Below are 21738 nucleotides of genomic sequence, written 5' to 3'. Positions count from 1 at the left end.
GAACTCCCAATTCCATTGATCTCATCTGCCATAAGATAAAAATCATCAAAATTTCATAAAGATTCCCGGATCACTACCAAAATTTATATTTATCATCTGTTTTTAAAATGTAATTGTGTTATTATCATCTTTTCATACAAGTTTCATCCAAATGTGTTCTCAACCTTTCAAGTTGTTTTGCATACAAACAATAATGCAGACAATACTATAAAGTAACATAAAACCTCAAGTGGCAGAAATAATCACAACTGTATGCAACATCCTACAGTTCAACTGTGTTACCATGCATGTGGAGCAAGCTCATGTACAACAGTACAAGAAACTGTACCGTATACCTGTGATACAAAATGGTACATGCAGTGGGTGCATAGGCCATAGTGTGTTTAATTGCATGCATATATTTGTATGTTGTATACATTTTACTTGTTGCATGCAATTATACATTTCGAAGATCGGCAACACGTGTATCATCAGTCTGCAAACAATAAAAAGGCGGTGTTTTCCTGACCTTGGTATTAAGTGAACTGGGCTTTCCTATTGTAGGTACTATACTGGTAGGCCCCTATGACAGTAGTACATGTATTTCATCACTGGATGACAATTGGTGTCAGTAACAAAGCAAACAAAGAAAGGTCAAGAGTCTAGATCTTGGACTAGATCTAAGTCTCAAATATGCTATGATATGGCTAGATATCTAACGTTAGACCTATATTTCCTATACATGCTATAGCTTGTAGAGTACCTAGTACTATTTGGCGAAACCAAATGAACTGGAACAGGGGATGGATTATCAGCGAGATGTAGTGTATTATGAGTCATAACTGAAAAACCAATAAATAGAACATCAATGTTCTCAGCCTATATAGGTTTAAGTGTCAAAGGTGTGCATTGCTTTAAATTTGCATAGAACACTTAAACCCTGAATTTGTTAAAGTCACTGCACTTCCTATCATTCACAGCTAGAGTCAAAAAGGCAGAATTATACTACATTTCAATTTCTCTATCTAATAGACAACTTTGATTTTAGGATTAGAAATAGCCTTATTAATAGCTATATGTATCATAAGTGTTGAAGATGCAGATGTTCCAGTGAATGAATACTTGCAGAATTGGGTATGAAGATTAGGCATATAATCTGAAACTCCCTTTAAATATAGCAAAAGAAATAACAAACAGCCTGATTAAAGTTGCAAATATTGTGATATCGATGTCTTAACAAGCTACAGTACATGCAGCATGTCTACCATGCCAGAAACATGGACAGAGAGCCTTAAGATTGAAGAGCTGTGACCAAATGAAGCCTCAAATTGCTTAAATTGCAAATCAAATCCATTGGTAGTAAGATAATATTTTAAATACCTGCAAAAATATAGGAATCTGTACCAAAGGTCATTCACTTACACCTCTGTTAGAGCCAAAGCTATAATTGTGCATTGCTACAGTATTTATGCTCAACTCTGAGTTTGTTTACACTGATGTATGAGGCGAAAGTACACATAAGCTTGTTTTCACTTCAGTTGTTTGTTTTCTATACCTTGTGCAGCTCTCATAGTTTACAGGTACAAACCTTTGTTGGTTGTCAATGAGTCTGCACAAAGACTACTACATGCACCACACTGGCACTGCAGCCTCTCCTGGGAGAGGCTACAACACAGGGACAGTTTGTTATTTCTTTTGCTATATTTAAAGAGAGTTTCAGATTATTTGCCTAATCTTCATACCAAATTCTGCAAGTATTCATTCAGTGGAACATCTGCATCTTCAACACTTATGATACATATAGCTATTGATAAGGCTATTTCTAATCCTAAAATCAAAGTTGTCTATTAGATAGAGAAATTGAAATGTAGTATAATTCTGCCTTTTTGACTCTAGCTATGAATGATAGGAAGTGCAGTGACTTTAACAAATTCAGGGTTTAAGTGTTCTATGCAAATTTAAAGCAATGCACACCTTTGACACTTAAACCTATATAGGCTGAGAACATTGATGTTCTATTTATTGGTTTTTCAGTTATGACTCATAATACACTACATCTCACTGATAATCCATCCCCTGTTCCAGTTCATTTGGTTTCGCCAAATAGTACTAGGTACTCTACAAGCTATAGCATGTATAGGAAATATAGGTCTAACGTTAGATATCTAGCCATATCATAGCATATTTGAGACTTAGATCTAGTCCAAGATCTAGACTCTTGACCTTTCTTTGTTTGCTTTGTTACTGACACCAATTGTCATCCAGTGATGAAATACATGTACTCACTGTCATAGGGGCCTACCAGTATAGTACCTACAATAGGAAAGCCCAGTTCACTTACCAAGGTCAGGAAAACACCGCCTTTTTATTGTTTGCAGACTGATGATACACGTGTTGCCGATCTTTGAAATGTATAATTGCATGCAACAAGTAAAATGTATACAACATACAAATATATGCATGCAATTAAACACACTATGGCCTATGCACCCACTGCATGTACAATTTTGTATCACAGGTATACAGTTTCTTGTACTGTTGTACATGAGCTTGCTCCACATGCATGGTAACACAGTTGAACTGTAGGATGTTGCATACAGTTGTGATTATTTCTGCCACTTGAGGTTTTATGTTACTTATATATAGTATTGTCTGCATTATTGTTTGTATGCAAAACAACTTGAAAGGTTGAGAACACATTTGGATGAAACTTGTATGAAAAGATGATAATAACACAATTACATTTTAAAAACAGATGATAAATATAAATTTTGGTAGTGATCCGGGAATCTTTATGAAATTTTGATGATTTTTATCTTATGGCAGATGAGATCAATGGAATTGGGAGTTCAAGCTGCATGAATTTGAGGTTTGCATCAATGCGCACTAAAGGTAAAGGCATGTGCTCAAGGTATAATGCACTACCACACACCTGGAAGTTGATGGCATTTAAGAGCAAAAGGCTTTTATATGGGAAATTTGGCAGTTTTTAGTATGTGTGGATGGGTGGAAATGAGCTGCTTGGCAAAGGTCTGCACTGTCTGAGTATGTTTCTAGTGTAGATATCAATAACTCCATTCTTTCGGGGGAGGGAGTGGGATGGGGCATGTGGATATATGTACACACACAATGCTTCTGTTGTCATAACTTCATCTTAATTCAAGAAGTTCCATTTATTACTTTTTATGACACGCTCATTCATACCTCTCCAAACCGTATAGGCCCTTCACACTAAAAAATGGGGGGGGGGGGGGGGGTAGCAAAGGTAGGGGATATGTTTGATTTCTCTTTGTAAGTGAGATATTTTGTCAGCTTTTATCTTTATTTTTTGCACACCCATAGTGGGGCCTACTTTCCCCCAGCCAAATTTGATCCATGGGTGCTGTTGGCTAAATTAAACCCACGAAGGGGCATAATGGGTGGTGGTGGTGGGGGGGGGGGGGGGGGGGGGGTGAGGGGATCTGGCAACCCCTTTCCCAACCAGATATCGTGTCAGTTTTTATATTTTCATTATGTACACCCATAGTACTTTCATTGGACCAAGTTTGGTGCATGGGCTGCGTGGGGTAAATTACACCCGCCAGGGGGGGCCCAGGGGGGGACGGTCTGGCAACCCCTTTCCCGACCAGATATTTTGTCAGTTTTTATATTTTTATTATGTACACCCCTAGGCCATTCTTTTAGACCAGGTTTGGTCCATGGGCTCCATGGGGTAAATTACACCCGCCGGGGGCCATTTTGGGGGGGTCCCTGGGGGACGACCCCGCCCTCAGGTATCAGGCTGACGCCCAGTTTTGTAATGAGGGGGGTGGCCCCAGTAACTTTGAGGGGTCAAACCTTTTGGGCTTGATGGGGTAAATTGACCAGCAGCCAGCTCCTGGTCTATGAATATGGAAATGAAAACTTCCATTGATTGCTGGGTGTGGCATTTGTTCATGGTCATACTGAATTGATTATACAGTACATGTAACAGTTTGAGCTTTATTGATTGTATCATGTGAATGTGACAGGTGGACATGATTTGCCATTTCTGCTGCCAATGATATATTATTACCTATATTTGATTGGAATTTGGTAACTTTTAGTAAGAATGTACAAGGCTCCCCCCCCCAAAAAAAAAAAACACACACGCAACAACAACCACAACAAAACACACACACACACACACACATACACACAAACAAACATCTGCTGGCCTTTAAATGACAATGGAAGATGAAAGAAGAAAACTGTCTGTTTAGCTCTTTTCTGTGTGGGTAAAAAACAAAAATGGAAGATGGAGATTTTTCCTGGCAAATGTGCAAGTAAGGACATTCCTTCATCTGATTCTCAAATGCAAACATTGTGCTTGGCGTGCTCTAATGTCATTGAGTGATGCTGTAATGCTGTTAGTGTCGCAGCAAATCTGAGTCATCTATGCAAATTTATTCCATCCATTCCTGGTACGCCCTGCAGCGCCAGCAGCAATGTTTTCCTCCAGCTTGAGTGAATATGTAATGTGCATATTAATGAGCTTCCGTTCATGTGGTGGGGTCATTCCTATTGTAACGACTCTGGCACCACTTGTGTGTGGATCGGTTCCGTCTTCATCCGTGTAGTCATTAGTAGCGGAGGAAGAATTGATGAATTTACGCAGGAGAAGCGGGGAGATATAACAAAACATGCAGCTAGGCAATGTGAATCTGGACTGTCCATTGTTTTTAATAGCATGCGTCTCATCTACAACACAATTGGCGATTGAGAGACAACCCATTGTAATACTATGCAGTGTGGAAATGTGATTGTAGAATTTGAAGTCTCAGAATAAGTGTTGTGTTTTAATAACTATTGTACGCATGTTGTATCAATTACCACCGAGTTCAAATTCAAATATCATTGCTACAAAACTGATAAACCCTCTCTTCTTGTTTTAATATTGTTTTTCTGTAGTTTCTAATAAATGGCATATTTAACCCCTTTTGATATATATGTTAGCACAGTTTGGGCCATAACTCTAACTCAGTTATCTTATAATGTGTGTTTATATGGCTCACAGAGGGTTTATGCTAATCATAAATCAATCATTTGCACTGACAAAACCATTGTCAATGTCGTGTGCAGTAGCTAACAGTTTTGTGTTTAAATGCAATGGATATGGAATTTAATAGTGGATGCAAGAACCTGCTGGTACAGTGTATGTTCAAAGAGCTGGTCTTGTATTGTCTTCTGTTGTAGAGAATTTTACTTGAAGGCTGTTTGATTGATGATACTCTTGTATGAATTATCCTTCCCGTACACTGATAGTTTCTACCGGGAATTTTTTGCTGAAATATGGTAATGACATATATTCCTTGTCATCTAATTTCCCCACTCTATTTCACAGACAGTGAGTCTATTGGAAAATGATTGCAAAGCCAGAAAGTGTGTCAAAACCTGATTCTGAGCACAGTACTTGCATGTCTTGATGAAAAATGCATCCACATTTTTTTTTTTTTTGGTATACTATGTGTGTGTGTGTGTGTTGGGGGGGGGGGGGGAGGTTTCAATTCAGCTGTAAACTCATTAGTCTAGTGAGTATGTTTTCAGGAAGAGTGATGTTGGTGAGCGGGCCTATTGTGTATGATCTGGAATGATTGATTTGTCAGATGTGTTGCACCGGTGTACCGGCTTGCTACAGCTGTAGGACGTTTTATAAATTTATGTGACTCACTTGTACATTAAAAGATACAGTACAGGCAACGCTTAATGGCCCGAATTCACGAAGGTGGTACAATCTTGTCCATGGTTCAAACCATACATGGACAAAGACCATGGGGCGCCAAGTGTCGCATGGAATATTTTGTTACGAAATCAGTCATTTCGTCGACTAAATGACCATTTCATTATGAAATGTTTTCATTTTGTTAATACAAAATAATCATTTCGTCGACGAAATGACTGATTTCGTAACGAAATATTCCATGCGACACTTGGCGCCCCATAGTCTTTGTCCATGGTTTAAACCGTAGACAAGATTGTACCACCTACATAACTGTACGTGAATTTGGGCCCAAGTGCACATGTTATGAATGTGTGATTGTCTTGTGTGTGTCCAAAAGTTACGGACTGAGAAAAATGTGAATTAATTGAATTGGCCTATTTGATATCATTACCATCTAAATTTGACAACTTGCATCTTGTTGACCAACACAGGGCTATATCAACTCGAGCGCTGCTTAGATATTTACGAAAAATTTACAATGTAAATGCTCAAAATTGTGTAAAAAGTGTGCACAGATTAATACTTCAACATACAACATGTATACGCGATGTACATCACAATGTATGAGAAGAATTTGTAAAGAAACTTACAGTGTATTCAGCCAAATTTGTATCCAAAAACCTTTCAGGAAGTTTTGGGATCACCATTGGCTGTCACTTAAGTGGTGATGTCACGGTCTTGTGTTGTAAACTTGCAGCCTGGATTAAAACCAGGTGCAAACATTGTACAATGTAGCTAGTAACATGCCAGGGTAGGTTGTTCAGAACCAGTTTCCATGGTGATGATTGGCCATGACATTATATAGATGATGACTGGCGGGGGAGGGAACATACTGAATGTTCCACCCGAAGGGTTTGAAATGCTATTGAGGGACTTATAGCCACCCGAAATAGCATTTCAAACCCTGAGGGTGGAACATTTGGTACATGTTCACGATAACAAAAGTCATCACCTGTTATCTTGATATGGGTTAGTCAAATACGTCAACTATGTCAACGACAACCACCAGCACAACACACTCGATCGCTCCCTCGCGCAGAGCCAAATTCACTGTGCGCGCGCGGTCCTAGGCCTTCTGTCATTTGTTACGTGAAAATGTTTTCCCATGGGAGAACATTAAAAAGAATGCCCACCCATGGGGGAACATAACGAATGTACCTCCATCACGTGACTGTGTTTAGCCAATCACTAATCGGTATTTGACTAACCTATGTAATATTACACTTTATTACTCTACATTATGATTGTGATGTGACAGCATCCTCCAACTCAATCTTTCCTTATAAGATACACCCTTCTCCAATGAAAAAAGTAAGAAACTTATGAATGGTCTTATCTTGAAAACCATCCATCGGACCAGAAAATAATCAATAAGTGAACAGATTTTGTTTGGAAAAACAAAGGAAAACATGAAACTGAAAGTAGTGATATTGAATTGTTTGTCTTTTTTTTTCTGCAGAGTAGTGCCAGCAAATATCTCGAAGTTGGTGTCAGAGTACAGTAGAAGAAATATTAAAACTTCAATTAGACCTTCAGCGCATGAGGTAATTGTAAACAGGGATTTCTCAATCACACTCTTCTAGCTGAATGTTTTTTTCCCAAACTAGATTGCTCCTTTGAGTGTGGGCCGTGGAATGGGGGATGGGGGTGGGGGTTGAGCTGCAGCCCCCCCCCCCACTTTTTGGCTATTCAAATTGAAAATAAAAACAAACACCCACCCACCCACACACACACACATACATACACACATGTAAAATTGCAAAACCCATGAATCTCCAAAGGTGACTTGCATCTCTAGATTCTTCCCATTGAAGGAAGGGGGGGGGGGGGACATACCATTGACTTAAACCCCCCTCCCTGGTCCAAGAGCACCGCCCCCCCCCCCCCTGGAAAAAAAAAAGTTGGGGGGGGGGGGGTGCACCTGTTGATTACCAACTTTTTATCTTTGATGATTGTGGTAAAGGTGGCCCATACATTGTTATACAAAGAGAAACCATAGGAAGCAAGGTTTGTGATGAAAGGGATGTGTGTGTTTTCCTTTCTGGAGTAAGAGCCAATGTACAACCCCGGTGCACATCATTGGGTACATCTCTAGTACACAAGAGGGAATTTCATTGAGAAACTCTGCATTGTAAATGATCTACAAAAGACTTTGCCATCAAGCCTTGAGAATTACTAAACGAGTGTACTCAAATCTTTCAAGCACACTCCGCAATTCCTGTGATGCGTGACTACCTATCAATTCTAAAATGAAGATGTTGGCTAGGAGAGAAGATGCATGGTTGCATGTGCACCACCCATACTAGAATATGTTGTACACTGTAACTTCCTCTGCACATTAGAAATCCAACTTCGCAAGACACCTTCAAATCAAATTGAAAGGGTGCAAGTCTTCTTAATCAGATATTGACAATTTCTAGCTAACACCCGTCCTCAGATTCAATTTGATTGTGATTCGCGGAAGAGAGGGCATGTGCTTGTAAATCTTCAAGGAAGGCGAGGTGAAAGGGGTGAGATGTTCTATCATCCATTATGGCAAGATGTTGGGGCAAGCTGCTGTTGTAACATCAGCAGGACTGTTCACACAGGCAATGGTAGAGGACAATGATAGAAAAATCATGACATTTTGAATGAAAGTTGCCAAGCAACTGTGCCAAACACCCCTAGAAACACCACCACCATAAAATAGATGAATAGATAAATAAATAGATAGATAGATAAATAATTAAATGAATAAATAGATAGATAGATAGATAGATAGGTAGATAGATAGATAAATAGATGAATAGATAAATAAATAGATAAATAGATAGATAGATAAATAAATAAATGAATAAATAAATGAATAGATTGATAGATAGATAGATAGATAGATAGATAGATAGATAGATAGATTTGAAATAGATAAATAGATAAATAAATGCAGATGGGAGTGCTTTTTCTCTGGCTTCACTAATAATTTGCTGTGAAGCTCCTTGCTGTGACACTTTGCAGGGACATTGAGAATGCCAACTGCAGAAACATATTTTTGATATTTGTTGCATGGTGTCAATCAATATTTGGACTCCTCCTTTCAGCCATACACAAGATGTGCTGCAAGCTGCCCAGGCTATTGTTACTATCCCTGTGTTTATCTAACTTCAGAGAGAGAATCATGTTTCAAAACGCATTTGGAACGGTGTTTGCAGACGTGGTTTGAAACGTGATTCATGGGGAGCCTCGTTAATCTAACCATCGTACAATCGCGATTAGGGTGGTGTCACTGCGCAGCTGCTTTGCGCTGTTTGACCCGGGAAGTACAGGTCAACTGCTTACTACCAAACGTGCCTCCTCAGTCACACACAAATAATGGGTAGAGAGCAAAACCGGAAACAGCTGGGATTTGACCTTGAGATATAAACGCGTTCAAAACGGCATTGCATTTATCTACTCATAGAACGGCGATCATGGTCTCAAATGTGTTTCAAAATGCCCTTTGAAAGGCATTTCAAAATGGCGTTTCTAAACACATTGAAAACACAGTTGCATTTATCTAACTCCTGAAAATATCTCAAATGTGTTTAGGGTCGTGATTCTGCCTCAAAATTTTTTTAGATAAACGCAGCCAATTTCATATCTGTTGCAGTCAGTAGACTCCTGTGCGAAGTGCACACGCTCATTTTACGATGCCACGTACACTTTAATTGTCTTCATTATTATTATTATAATTTGTTGGAGTATAACTGAATGGAATAGCTCAAGCTTGTATGGGAGGCAGCAGTAATCGGTGTCGGTGCAATGACCCAGCAAGAATCACATGCCAGGACAGGAAATAGAAATTTGAACGCTAATGGGCACTTCAGGAGACTTTCACTTTCTCATAATCCGGAAAGGGAGCAAAAAGAATTCAACGCACGAGAAAAATATTTGGTCCTTGCTCTAGAGAACCCTTTGTATTATCCTAAGGTATCATCGGTGCGAAAATATGCGACAGTGAAACTTATCTCACATAATACACGTCACACATTTCTGTCACATGTGAGTCACGCACACACACCGTTGGGTGCACCAGAGAAGCTCGTTCAAAGTCGCTCCAAATCTAGAACTTGGCATTCATGGGACCTCATCATTCCTAATCCTCTGACTTCCTGACCTGATGCTGCCTTGCTGGTATTTCTATGAGCCTCTGGTATGCAGGGCTGGTTGCTCATGAAACAAAAGAGAAACTGTTGGGTGCTACATAAAACTTTTTTTACCACTTGTGTAGTCGGGCAAGCAGATTTTCAAATCGTTGCAGGCACAGTTGCCCGAAAAGAGAGTCAAAAATATTAGATGATTGAAAAAGTCACTTCTAGTCAAGGGCTTAATAAAACACAATCATTTGAATGAACAGCACACATTGATTCACATGCTTCATGAGCATCATGATGTCATGGCGATAATTAACTATTTAGTATGTGTGTGTCCACACAGTGTCCACACGCATGAATTAACAGTTGTGGTATCGCGTTGCAAAAATGGATTTCCGAGGGTGTGTGAGTGCAGCTAATGTGACTGCAGAGCCAGAAGGAAGATCTGTATTGTTCGGTTTTTTTTTTTTTTTTTAGCCTTAACTGTTGAAGTAAAGCCAATAGGATGCTGTACCATAAAACACCTGGTGCTCTCGTGCGAGGGGGAATTCTGTGTTGTCATGACAAATGATCTCAACAGCATGCACATAAAATATGCATAGATATGTACACCATGATATAATTGTACAAGTGTACATGTAATATATTTGTGTAAGGAAGGTTGTATGTGTGCGAGGGATGAAATTCCAACAAAGAATATGAAAACCAAATATGTGTGATTGTATATTTGTGTGTGTTGTAATATTAAACTTGTTTTAGGGAGTGTGTTGAAATGCATTTTTATTCACATGCGTGCATACATTTGCAGTGCATGTTTGTTCTTGAGTAAATACATTGTGCATGCATATCACGTAGTAGAGAGATAAAGCAGAGATGAAAATGTACTATTCATGATATACATATTATTACCTCCGCCAAGGGAGGAGGTTATGTTTTCGTTTCGTTCGTTTGTTTGTCCGTGTGAAAAATAACTCAAAAAGTAGTCATCGGAGTGGGATGAAACTTGTAGGAAAGGTTGAGAATGACACAAGTAACAAACGATTAACTTTTGGTAGTGATCCGAGAATTTTTGGGGAATTTATAAAGGATTTTTGATATTTTGGCAGGTAGGGTCAATGAACTTGGAGTTCAGGCTGCGCATATTTGAGGCTTGCATTCATGCACTGAAGTGCGTGCTCTAGTTTCTGCTAGGGCGAGGCGCGCCGTGCAGCTGAGGGTTTATGACGTAACAAAGGCTTCTATATTCGGAAATCAGGCGACTTCCAGCACACTATAGATGCTTCAGCATGCTATAAGTACGTATGGGTGGAAATCACTGATATCTCTATGGAAGAACAAGATCAGTGATGGAAACGAGCTGCATGCTTGGCGGAGGTCTGCGCTGTCAGAGTGCTTCTCTAGTTATTATTTTTTTTACTTGTAGTACCTCTGCAATTCATGAGTATCTTGATAAATTCAGAAATACAGGTGTATACATTTTTGTTGTTTTGACAACTAAGCCATCAATCTCTGCACAATTTGTCATGTGAAAATGAAGTGCTGTCTTTACTTTGGAATGCCCTGTGTAAACATCAGTTGGTGCTATGTTAGGCAAATTAGGCCTGTGTCGACATTATCGTGGATAGCCCTTCGTTGTGGAAATGCGCATTAGAATAAAGTATGTAATGCATGGGGGGGGGGGTTACGACAGTGACAGCTCTGATCACGTAGGAATTTGCTCTTTTATAGGGACTTTTCGATTTCACGTCCTGGATGTGGACAGCGAAGTAGAGACGTCATAAGTCATTTCATAAGGAACTGCGCATGCTCCAGGTTCCCTAGCACATCCAGTGCTAGAATCGAGAATGTGTCTTCAATGGATTTCATGTCCTCCTAGATTCAGGACGGGAATGACGTCATCGCTTGGCACGCCAATTGCCTGCCTGCAGGAGGGGATGCAGCCATGATGTCATAACAGTATGTCGTGAACGACGTGCACTAAAAACCAAAATGGGTTATAAGACCGCGGACATAACGAGTAGACTGCACCCATGTCATGGAACCGCTGTAGTTTGAATACGGCGTCCTCATCCACACAATCGAAAAGTTCCTAATGAGAGAAAAATGTGCACTTGTAAATATTACACGGAGGGGCACAGGTTAGGGTGACTAAGGAGAAGACATTCGTAATCACCTGATTACCTCGGCAGTGGATCTAGGGCTGCCCGTGTTTCTATCACAGTAATGACCACCGGTAAGGATTGACCCCCGGCCCCTCGTTTGGTGGACAGAGATGATTTCGTGACTCACTGCAATAATCCACCCCCTCTCTTCACCGGCTTAAAGTTCATACGGATATTGAGAGGATATTGCCTGATGTAATGCGGGCTGGCCAAGTTTTAGCAGCAAGTCATACTTCCCTCAGCTCATCAACGAGAAATCATGAGGGAAATAGAATTGCATTCGTCAGGTTTTAATCTGAGTTTTATCTCCTTGAGAACTACCCAGTTGATTGCTTGTGTGAGTTCGGGGGGGGGGGGGGGGGGGGGAGGGAGTAATAGCTAGTTGCATAGAGAATGAGCCCCTTCTAATTGGCCCAGTCATGCCGGAAATTAACACTTTTTGACAATCTTTACTTGCAATGCAATGCGAAAACCGCTTATTCTTGCCTGTAGACGCAGACACGAACAACGGTTAACTCTCGTGATGCACATCGTGTTGCGAAAATCAGTCCTGTTTGATTTTTTTTTTTTTTACAAACAGTTCCATACACCTGTTTTTCCGAAGTACACTTTAATTCATACTGAGTATCCACCTTGCAGAGATTAATTATATTGCTATGTTGGCAAGCTTTAGGAATATTTTGTGGTGGTTAGCAAGTGCGCATGTGGTAAAGGATGACTGAATAATCTTTCATTTGCATCAACATGTCCTTTCCTCGTATGAAAAGACTTGTAACTTGTAGACCAGAATACCAGATTGGTATCATATTCCAGTAAATCATCAATAAATCTGAAGTTACAATTTTAGTCTCATCTTCAGATCTGTACCCTTCTATGCTTTTGAGTTGGGGACTTCAGCACATTCAAAATACATAGCCTTTCATATCCCTCATGTTCAGGCTGGCCTTTCAAAATTTCTACAAGTCCATTACTTTCAAGTTGTCGTTGGCCTGACATTTACTAGCAGACACCATTCATTATTCCAAGCTGTGCAGAAGCAAGAATAGTTGAATCGTGGAACACAAGGGTATATTGATTCTTCTGGACGAATTTGGCAGCTCTTTACATGCATGAACTGAACATTCCTTGTTTTAAACATTACATGCTGAACATCTGGATAATAATGAGACTGTTTTCATGGGGTGGCTCCAAACAATCTGGAAAATGTGGAGCGGCCAGATGTTAGCAGAAGAACCGAACAATTGGAAGTCAGCAGAAAAATCAATACAGGCATGCCGTGACCTCATTCACATAAAGCCATATTCACACGGGTCGCCCTGTCATTGATCATAGCTACAAGGGTATCATCAATGATAGGCCAATTAGCATGTAACTTCAAGTTATTTTCACACTGTGTTTATTACCAATGATAGCACTCATAGTTACAAAAAATAGCTACAATAACAATGAGCCTGTACACTTGGTGCCTAAAGGCATTGTTATACCCCCGCCAAACGAAGTTTGAAGGGGGTATATAGGAATCAGCGGACGGTCGGGCGGTCGGTCGGGCGGTCGGGCGGTCGGTCGGGCAGTCGGGCGGTCGGTCCGTTGCAAATCTTGCGTCGCGAACTACTTTCTCAGTTTTCAACCGATTCCCATAAAACTTGGCACAGATGTGTGCCTTGGGTTGTAGATGTAAAATTGTGGTGCCACTACCAGGTTTCATTTCATTTTTCACAAAAACTAAAAGGGAACGCGCGCCGGATGCACCCCCCTCTGGATCTGCCACTGACTGGGTTCACATGGGCTAGCTGACAATGATGCTCAGTTGGACGCCATTATCATTAAACTGTGCATAAAAAGCAACCCGATCACAGAATTTCTTGTGGATGGAATTAATGACGAGTGTTCACACATTCCTTATGTAGAATTTAATGCACCGGAATCTTTATTATTAGGGGGCTTCATTGTCACTGAAGTCAGTGAACTTCAAGTTCAGGCAGGCCTGTGTGAACCTTAGTACTATTTCGCGTTCTGGAATTTCCGTCAAAATTGAGGCTGTGCACTAGACTTTGATCCCATTTGTATAGCTGAAATGGGCTGGGGTATTTCAAGTGGGTCATACATGGTTGCATTTGGATAATTGTGATTCCAATGTGCAATGTACATGAATACGTTAAGTGGTGTTTGGAGAACAAATGCTTAAAATAAATTTGTTCCCTATCTTTTGTCATTGTGTAATAATAGTCAAGATGACTGATATAATGCATGTCCATACAATGTATGCTATCATATTCTGAGCACTGATAAGCATTGTGAAAATGGACGTGCCTGTCAATTAACGTTGATACTTGATTTAGACTGTGATAACCTTTGTAAGAGTGTCCCTGACTCATGGCTTATCATACAAGACCTCAGTTTAGCTTTTTTCCCTTTAAAGGATCACTGTAGAAATGTAAATTTTTGTGGCTTTCATTGTGTAGTATGGGATGGCGCATTCCAGTATGGGGTAGCATATTCCTGTAAGGGGTACAGTTGTAGCATATTCCCGTATTGGATAGCATATTCCTGTACTGGATAGCGTATTCCCATACTGGCTAGCGTGTTCCCTTTTAAATACGGGATATACTGTTGCATATTCTCATATGGGATTTATGTCCCATACTGGACAGCATATTCCCGTATTGGAAAACTCTTTCCCTTTTAAACATGTACAATGTACATGTACTATTGCATGTCAATTCTCATTTGGGATAGCATATTGCCATATATGGGATAATACAAGTGTATATTTACCGATACACCCAATCTTATTTATCTAGGCCTATTTGTAGTGCAAGTGTGGTAAATGCATGGTGTCAGGACAGACCTGTGCTGGAATTAATATTATGCATTTTCAATGAGCAACATGAGAACAACATGATGCTGAATGTACGTCTTTGTAGCACAGTGATTTGAATTATCTGAACTCTTAGTAACCCTGGCGTTGCCAGCTATGTAAGATTACACCTCATTTCTAATGCCGCTGGGGTTATGTTTGTCTCCTTGCTTGTGAATGATTTAGCAGTTCAAGGTTGCTTGCAGGGTGAACCACTACTCGCTTGAAGAAAGTGGTAAGATCACTCTATCCAGGGAGGTGGTCACCTCCCTGGTCTATCATTTGAGAGTATGGCTTACAAGTGGATGATATGAACCAGACAAAGAAGAACACATATTTTTGCCCTCCCACATATACCTACATGTACATGCACCACACTTCGCAGAAAATGTGGACAGTTCAGTGATTCTTATTTCTAGTTTGAAGGAATGGTACAGTTTTGGTTTAGTTGGGGCTGCTGGTTTCCAACTTTATGTGGGTGTGTTTGTAAGATAATGTGAAACTGCTTATGAGATATGAAATAACATGAAATTCTTGGAGTAATTCACAGTTTATTTGATGAAAATTTGTCTTGAAATGGCTGAGCTATCAAAAAAAAAAAAATTACCCTAATAAAGGTAGGACCCACCTTTTATTAGAATCCCTTTCACTTACCTTGTTTTTTTATATCTCAGTCATTTCAAAACCGATTTTCATCAAATAAACTTTCAATTCCTCTTAGAATTGTATGCTCTTTAACATTTTATAGAGTGGTTTACAAAAATAATTTGCAAAATTTTAAAAGCTGAAGCCCCACTTCAGCCAATACTATACCATCCCTTCAAGCACAGTTTTGAACTCTAGGTTACGTGGTGCAGACAAACCCACGGAAAGAAAAACTTTTAGAGGTAACATTCATTACATAGCTACGTTCAGCTTCAGAGTCAGAAGGATTTGCTGGCCACAAGACATGATGCAGCTTGATCCACAAATATTTTGGGCCACCAAAGGGATTTGCTCACGCTTTACTCTGAAATACAAATGTATATTTGCAGAAAGTTATGAATTTCATGACTGTTTGAAAGGTACCCCACCGATTTTAGTAATAAATCTGCAAGAAAAGAAAAGCATTAGGACTAAAAGCAAGGCAAATAGATTTATTTTGGTTTCGTGTAAGTTCATGTGATATTCATTATATTTTGTGTTTCCACTCACAGGCACCAAGAAAAGGAAATACAATATGTAACATATGATTCATGTAGATTCGGAAGAAAAAAGTGGATAAGAAAACTGACTGAGGTTTTTGTGGTTTTGAGGCTGAACACGTTTTTGACGCTGATCATCTCATTGACACTCTGACATTCCCAAACACCTGTCGCTGAACTTTGCAAATATGATTCACGCCATCTTACACAAAAGGGGAAAAAATCCCAGAGATACCATGGCAATTCATTCAATGTCATGTCTTCTGTAGTTTGCCATGAAAAATTCAACATTCTCTCAGTTTGTGCAGCGATACTTTTTAAAATGTCGACTATTAACACTTGAAAGTGTTTATAGGTAATAACTTCAATCAAAACAAGACACACACACACACAAAAAAAAAACAAGTGGGGAAGATCCTGTTCCATTTTGCTATGGCAAAATTTCTGTCTGCTTTAGTGGAGGAGAATTTATAACCCTCCCCCTTTTATTTTTGATGGTGTTACCCTGATTTGATTTTCATGCAGCAGCAAATTTGTGAAGACAAAAGTCACTAAAGTACAATGGCACAATAGGCGTTTTCACATCAGCCCGATATTTCGAAATAGCGCGCTATTTTCAGACTTTGGAAATAGGAAAATATCTTGAGCTTGGATTTTTCTTGGGCTGATGTGAAAACGCCTATTGTAATCTCTTGCGGATATAGACAGAGTATTCATTGGCTTTTTATTGGAAGAATGTTCCTTGCTGCCAACATTCCACACATGATTGGCGAGATTCCAAAAAGCTATCAGGGAGATGCCTGCCTGTGTATTACATACATCTCAGTAGGCTTTAATGATTCCCAAATCATGGAGGCCATTATATTCTGTCGGGACATGAAGAAACAGTGCAATTTTTCAGGGAGCCTCCTGTAGGAAGAGGGAAATGTGGCAGATCTGTATACCATATGAATGTGAGGTACACTTGTCTTCATTAGGGCATCCCACCTGAGACCACCACATCAAAACGCTATTGACTTAAAGGGAGTCGGTCGTCAGTTGGTCGTCAGTCGATCGTTAGTCATTAGATATTATGTTTTTTTATTGAAATGATCTCGCTTTGCTGCCCACTGCTGTACTTTCGAAAACCACGACTAGTGCAGGCCTGCTAGAATGGAATTACCCATCAGCGAATATGTGCACCAAGACGTAAGCATATTAGTAATGGTCAACTCCGGTCGAGCGAGATCCTTTTGCTGTGTCTATGTGCAGCATATGAAGCTGTACACAATTTGTTGTGGGGATTATGAGCCGAGCATAATTCTACACGATCTATGTGTAGATGTACAACGCTTGGGGTCCAGCTGAGCAAACTTTGCACCAGGCTCGGGCAGTTACAAACTGTCCGTAAATTATTCATTTTTCCCTGCAAGCTTAGCAGAGATACAAACTCCTGTGTCATACTAAGTGCATGCACCAGTGAACAAATATGATTTTTAATAACCTATAACATTCAGCATGATCAGCATTTACTCTTTTCATCGTCAAATCTCTAATCACCCAATTCCCGTTTTTGTCCCGACCTATTTGACATACAGTGCAATGAGCGAATGAACTGACATTTCAATTTGTAGATGTGCTACATGTCGTTTGCTTGCACTGTTCCTCTTCATACAGCCAAGGAGATATCACACACCTCCTTGATATATATACCCAGCTTCGAAAATTTCCATTGTCAATGGAATAAATTCTCAGCAGTGCTCCTGGGAGCAATGTGACTGTTGGTCGGGGCAGCCATTCACATTTTTTAATCCTTTTATGGGTGCCCTCCCTTTCAAGCCCTATCTTCCCTCCTCTCTCTCCCCCTCTCCCTCTCTCACTCTTCTTCTTTCCATCTTTCTCTCCCTCTTTATAACTGTTCCTCCATGTTTCTCTGAGGCTGTTTTCACTCGTACCGAGATTGTGTATATTTAAATCACATTTCTGATGACGGATCACTAGAATCATGATTCAAATGACGCATTTCTGCCATGTGTACATGCGAACTGGAATCGTAGAGGGTGATTTGAATCGTAATTCCAGTGAAATGGCATGAAAATGAGTGTCCGGAGATGTTTTTATTAAAGGGTTGTTTTCAGAGCAGGTAACAACACCAAACCACCACAGAGAGCTTGTGCTACAAACATTTTATCCAAATGTAGCTCAGAAATAAATCCAGCGAGAAAATATTCTGCATGTGTTTTTGTTTTTCTTATATAAACTTACCCCACCCATCCCCTTTCCCATCCCCCTCCCCCTTCCCCCAACTCTCAGAACTCACTTTCAAAGAATCAAGTCACAAAGGGACATGTGTGAAGTTTCTTGTCTTTCTTGGATGTCACTGAGAGATGTCCCTGCTGCTTTTAAAGTAACTAGCATCAGTTAACGAAAGCAGTAGAGAGTGAGGAAAAAAAATTTGAAATAAGATGCATCTTCAGAAGAGGCTGTTGGTACTCGAGGGATCTTTAAACACAAGTCTCCTCCTCTTTCCCCTCTCCCTGTCTCCCCCTCCAGTCTCCATAGTGATCGGCGTGCCGACCATCAAGCGAGAAGTGGAGACCTATCTGATGGAGACGCTGCACTCGCTCGTCAACGGCCTGTCACAGGAGGAGAAGCTAGAGTGTCTGATCGTTGTCTTCATCGCCGAGGTAACGTATGTCAGGGGAATGCCTTAACAGAAGATGGTGTGGTTCTATCAGAGTGTTCAGACGCTGAATTGCGGTATAGCTACACAATGAATTTATACGTCTGAAAGCTGACTTATGAAACGACGTATAACGAAACAATGTATAGTGAAACAACGGTCAGAGCATCATTTTGAACTAGAACTCGAAATCAGCATTCTATCCTGTCTATTGTGCGTCTGAACGTATGGCAACCATAGAACGGTATAACTGGGAGGGGCTTATAAAATGGGAGCGAGCACGAGAGGTGATCTTGTACATGTACCTGTCACTCATGAACATAACATCATGCGCAGAGAGAAACTGCACATCTATATGACGCACCTTTTTCCGGAATGGTCAAAATTAGCATCTGAATGGTCTGTCGGCCATAAGATGATTCTTTATACGTCATTTCTTTTAATCGAGTTTTGGTATAAACTGGCTTGCGTCTGAACAGGGGATATGACAGTATAAAGGGGGTGGGGGGGGGGGAGGGGGAAGCATCTATCCCGTTGTGTTTACTCTCCAACATCACTGCAGGAGTTCACCCTGGCAGACAGACAGACTGATGAGGAGATGCTCCTTCTCTTCTCTGATCAGTCAGACTAAATAACTGACTCAAGAGGGTGGATAGGTAGATGTAGGATAAAGGGACGGATGGATTGATGGAAGGTCCAGTGATGGACAGAAGGGCAAATTGACAAATTGATCCCAAGATGAACAAGATGAAAGGATGGATGGACCTACGGGTAGGGTATATGGATAGTTTAGTTTATTGATTGAGAAGTAGATGTTGAGGATAGTTGGATAGAGTTGGATAGATGTTTAGGGTAGTTCGATGGACAGCAGAGGAGGAGGAGAAAGAGGAGGAGGAGGAGGAGGAAGAGGAGGAGGAGATGGAGTAGGAGGAAAAAAGGGGATGGAGGGGCGGGAGGGTACTAAGATCTCAGGTACTTTGACCCCTTAGTTGAATGTCAGTTGTGGGTAGCTGTCAGGCTTGTGTCAGTCAGTAGAAGTCTAGACAGTGACAGAAGTGCCAGATGTGGAATGCCCGGTGAATGCAAAGTAAAGCAATGCTAGTGACCTGGACAGTGTGATGACAGCTCTCTTTATTGACATCTCAAGCCATGTGTCTTCCATGTATATCAAATGCATCTTCTTTTGGACCCCGTTTACAGTGCGAGGCTCGGCTGCGGCTCGGCCGTGGCTCGGCCGCGGCTCGGCCGCGGCTCGGCCCAGCCCCGCTTCAGTGTAAACGCGCAAAAGGCCAAATGTGGGGCCAAAATTGGCCTCGCATTTGGCCTTGCTTTGGAGGTGGTCTCGGCCGCGGCCGAGCCCGGCCTTTTCTTGGTGTAAACGCAAACTGGGCCAAATGCGCGGCCAATTTTAGTCTGGCTTCCAAACCCTCTGCCTGTACTATTTCGTTATTCAGGATATTAACCCCCTCAACGTCGAAAACTGGTATAATTTAAGGTGGTTTTGTCCTGCAAAGGATTTTTTCCTTCAGCAAAAGCCTTTGCCCGAACGGCGACTTTGTCACCACGAAATTCAGTTGGCAAAGGGTCTGAAAACCAGACAATACCAAATTGCGTTTGTTTACAAGCAGAGCGCCACTACGACAAAATATTGAAAGGTTTGAATCAAAAGTGCGGCCGAGCCCGGCAGTGTAAACGGACAAAATTGCGGGGCTCGGTCTCGCAATTCAGGCTGGGCTCGACCGCGGCTCGGCCCAGCCCCGCACTGTAAACGGGGTCTCATTTTCAGAGGGCAGAATTCATGTTAAATCTGGCCACCATGGATAATGCCTCAAAGAAATATGACTTTGGAGTTGGTAGATATTCTGGCAATAATCGTAAATCTTTTGTAATCAGTTTTCTTTTACGTCATAAGTTGCATAAATTATTATTATTTTTTGCAGGCAAGACAGTGAAGTAGAAAAGAAGTACTGGTATTTGGGAAAAAACTGCTAATTTTATGTTTAGAAAAAAGAAAACCTCAGAGGATATTACTGTAGGCAACTGTAGGCTGTTATCTTTCTTTTATCCAGTGAGTGCAGATCATAATCATATGTAGGAAAGACACTACATTTACCCAAGCATTATACTCCGCCAATAAGATTGAATTTCGTATGGTCCACCAAACAGTGTTCTTTTGTATGTGTAGTGATAATAGCAGCGTCTTTCAGATTGAACATCCAGAATGCATGGCTAATGAACTCTTGCGTCTTCTCAAGCTATGATGCTACATGTGGATCGTATCACACTTTGGTGATGTTGTTTCTGGGTTACTAACGTTTGGATGATGCATCAAAACTGTTTTTACTCGTAAGTGATTGTTGATACACCTGATGGCTTGCTGGGTAAAGTTTTCCTACTCATGTACTGTACACCGGAAGGGCAAAAAACACAGGGCTAGAGCCACACATGCTGACTGACGTGGTACCCCCTGGGTGTTGAACTGGGTTGCAAATCACCCCCTGTATTCTCATGTAGGCTGCGTTTATCATTTTTCCCCAGTTTGAAACGGCTTTCCATATTCACAATCAAAAGTCGTTTCCAAAGCCCTTTACAAATACCTTCCAAAATAATTTGCATTTATCAACTTTTTGCCAACACGAAAACTGGCCTTGTCACTGCGTAGCTGCATTGCGCTATTTGACCAGTGGAGAAGGGGTCATATGCGGCGTGCACAGTACAAAGTTGTTGCGAAACAGCGTTGCGTTTAAGATATCTCACTTCTAGAAATATGTTTCTGGCTGAAACCTGTTTCAGAAAGCACAAATTTGCAGTTTTCAATATCAAAGGCCTTCTGAACCCCATAATCAAAACAGCTTTGCATTTATCATTTTAAAAAAAAAAGAAAAAAAATCTCTGAAAGCCCTTTGGAAAACCCTGTTTCTGCCACACACACACACACAAAAAGGAAAAAAAAAGAAAAAGTTGATAAACGCACCCCAAGATTGTCAAGACATATTAGGAATGGTAGTCTGTTAGAGACGGTCTGTTAGTAAACCCTGTGATAAA

The 21738-nt window shown here is 40.6% G+C and overlaps 1 protein-coding gene across 1 annotated transcript in view; it reads left to right on the top strand.

Annotated features, from left to right (window-relative positions):
- Positions 1–21738, top strand: part of LOC139731478 (alpha-1,3-mannosyl-glycoprotein 4-beta-N-acetylglucosaminyltransferase B-like) — a 119697-nt gene that overhangs the window by 29436 nt on the left and 68523 nt on the right. The window contains exon 4 of the mRNA XM_071642362.1: positions 18564–18697. Coding sequence (XP_071498463.1) covers positions 18564–18697 — 134 coding nt within the window. The remainder of the gene's footprint in view (positions 1–18563; positions 18698–21738) is intronic.

This window comes from Diadema antillarum, unplaced genomic scaffold (genome assembly GCF_040938485.1).
Source record: "Diadema antillarum isolate AM-2024a unplaced genomic scaffold, OU_Dant_1.0 seq00000375_RagTag, whole genome shotgun sequence".
NCBI classification, from domain to species: Eukaryota; Metazoa; Echinodermata; class Echinoidea; order Diadematoida; family Diadematidae; genus Diadema; species Diadema antillarum.
Note: the sequence above shows the minus strand (reverse complement) of the source record. Positions and strands in the feature narration are given on the sequence as shown.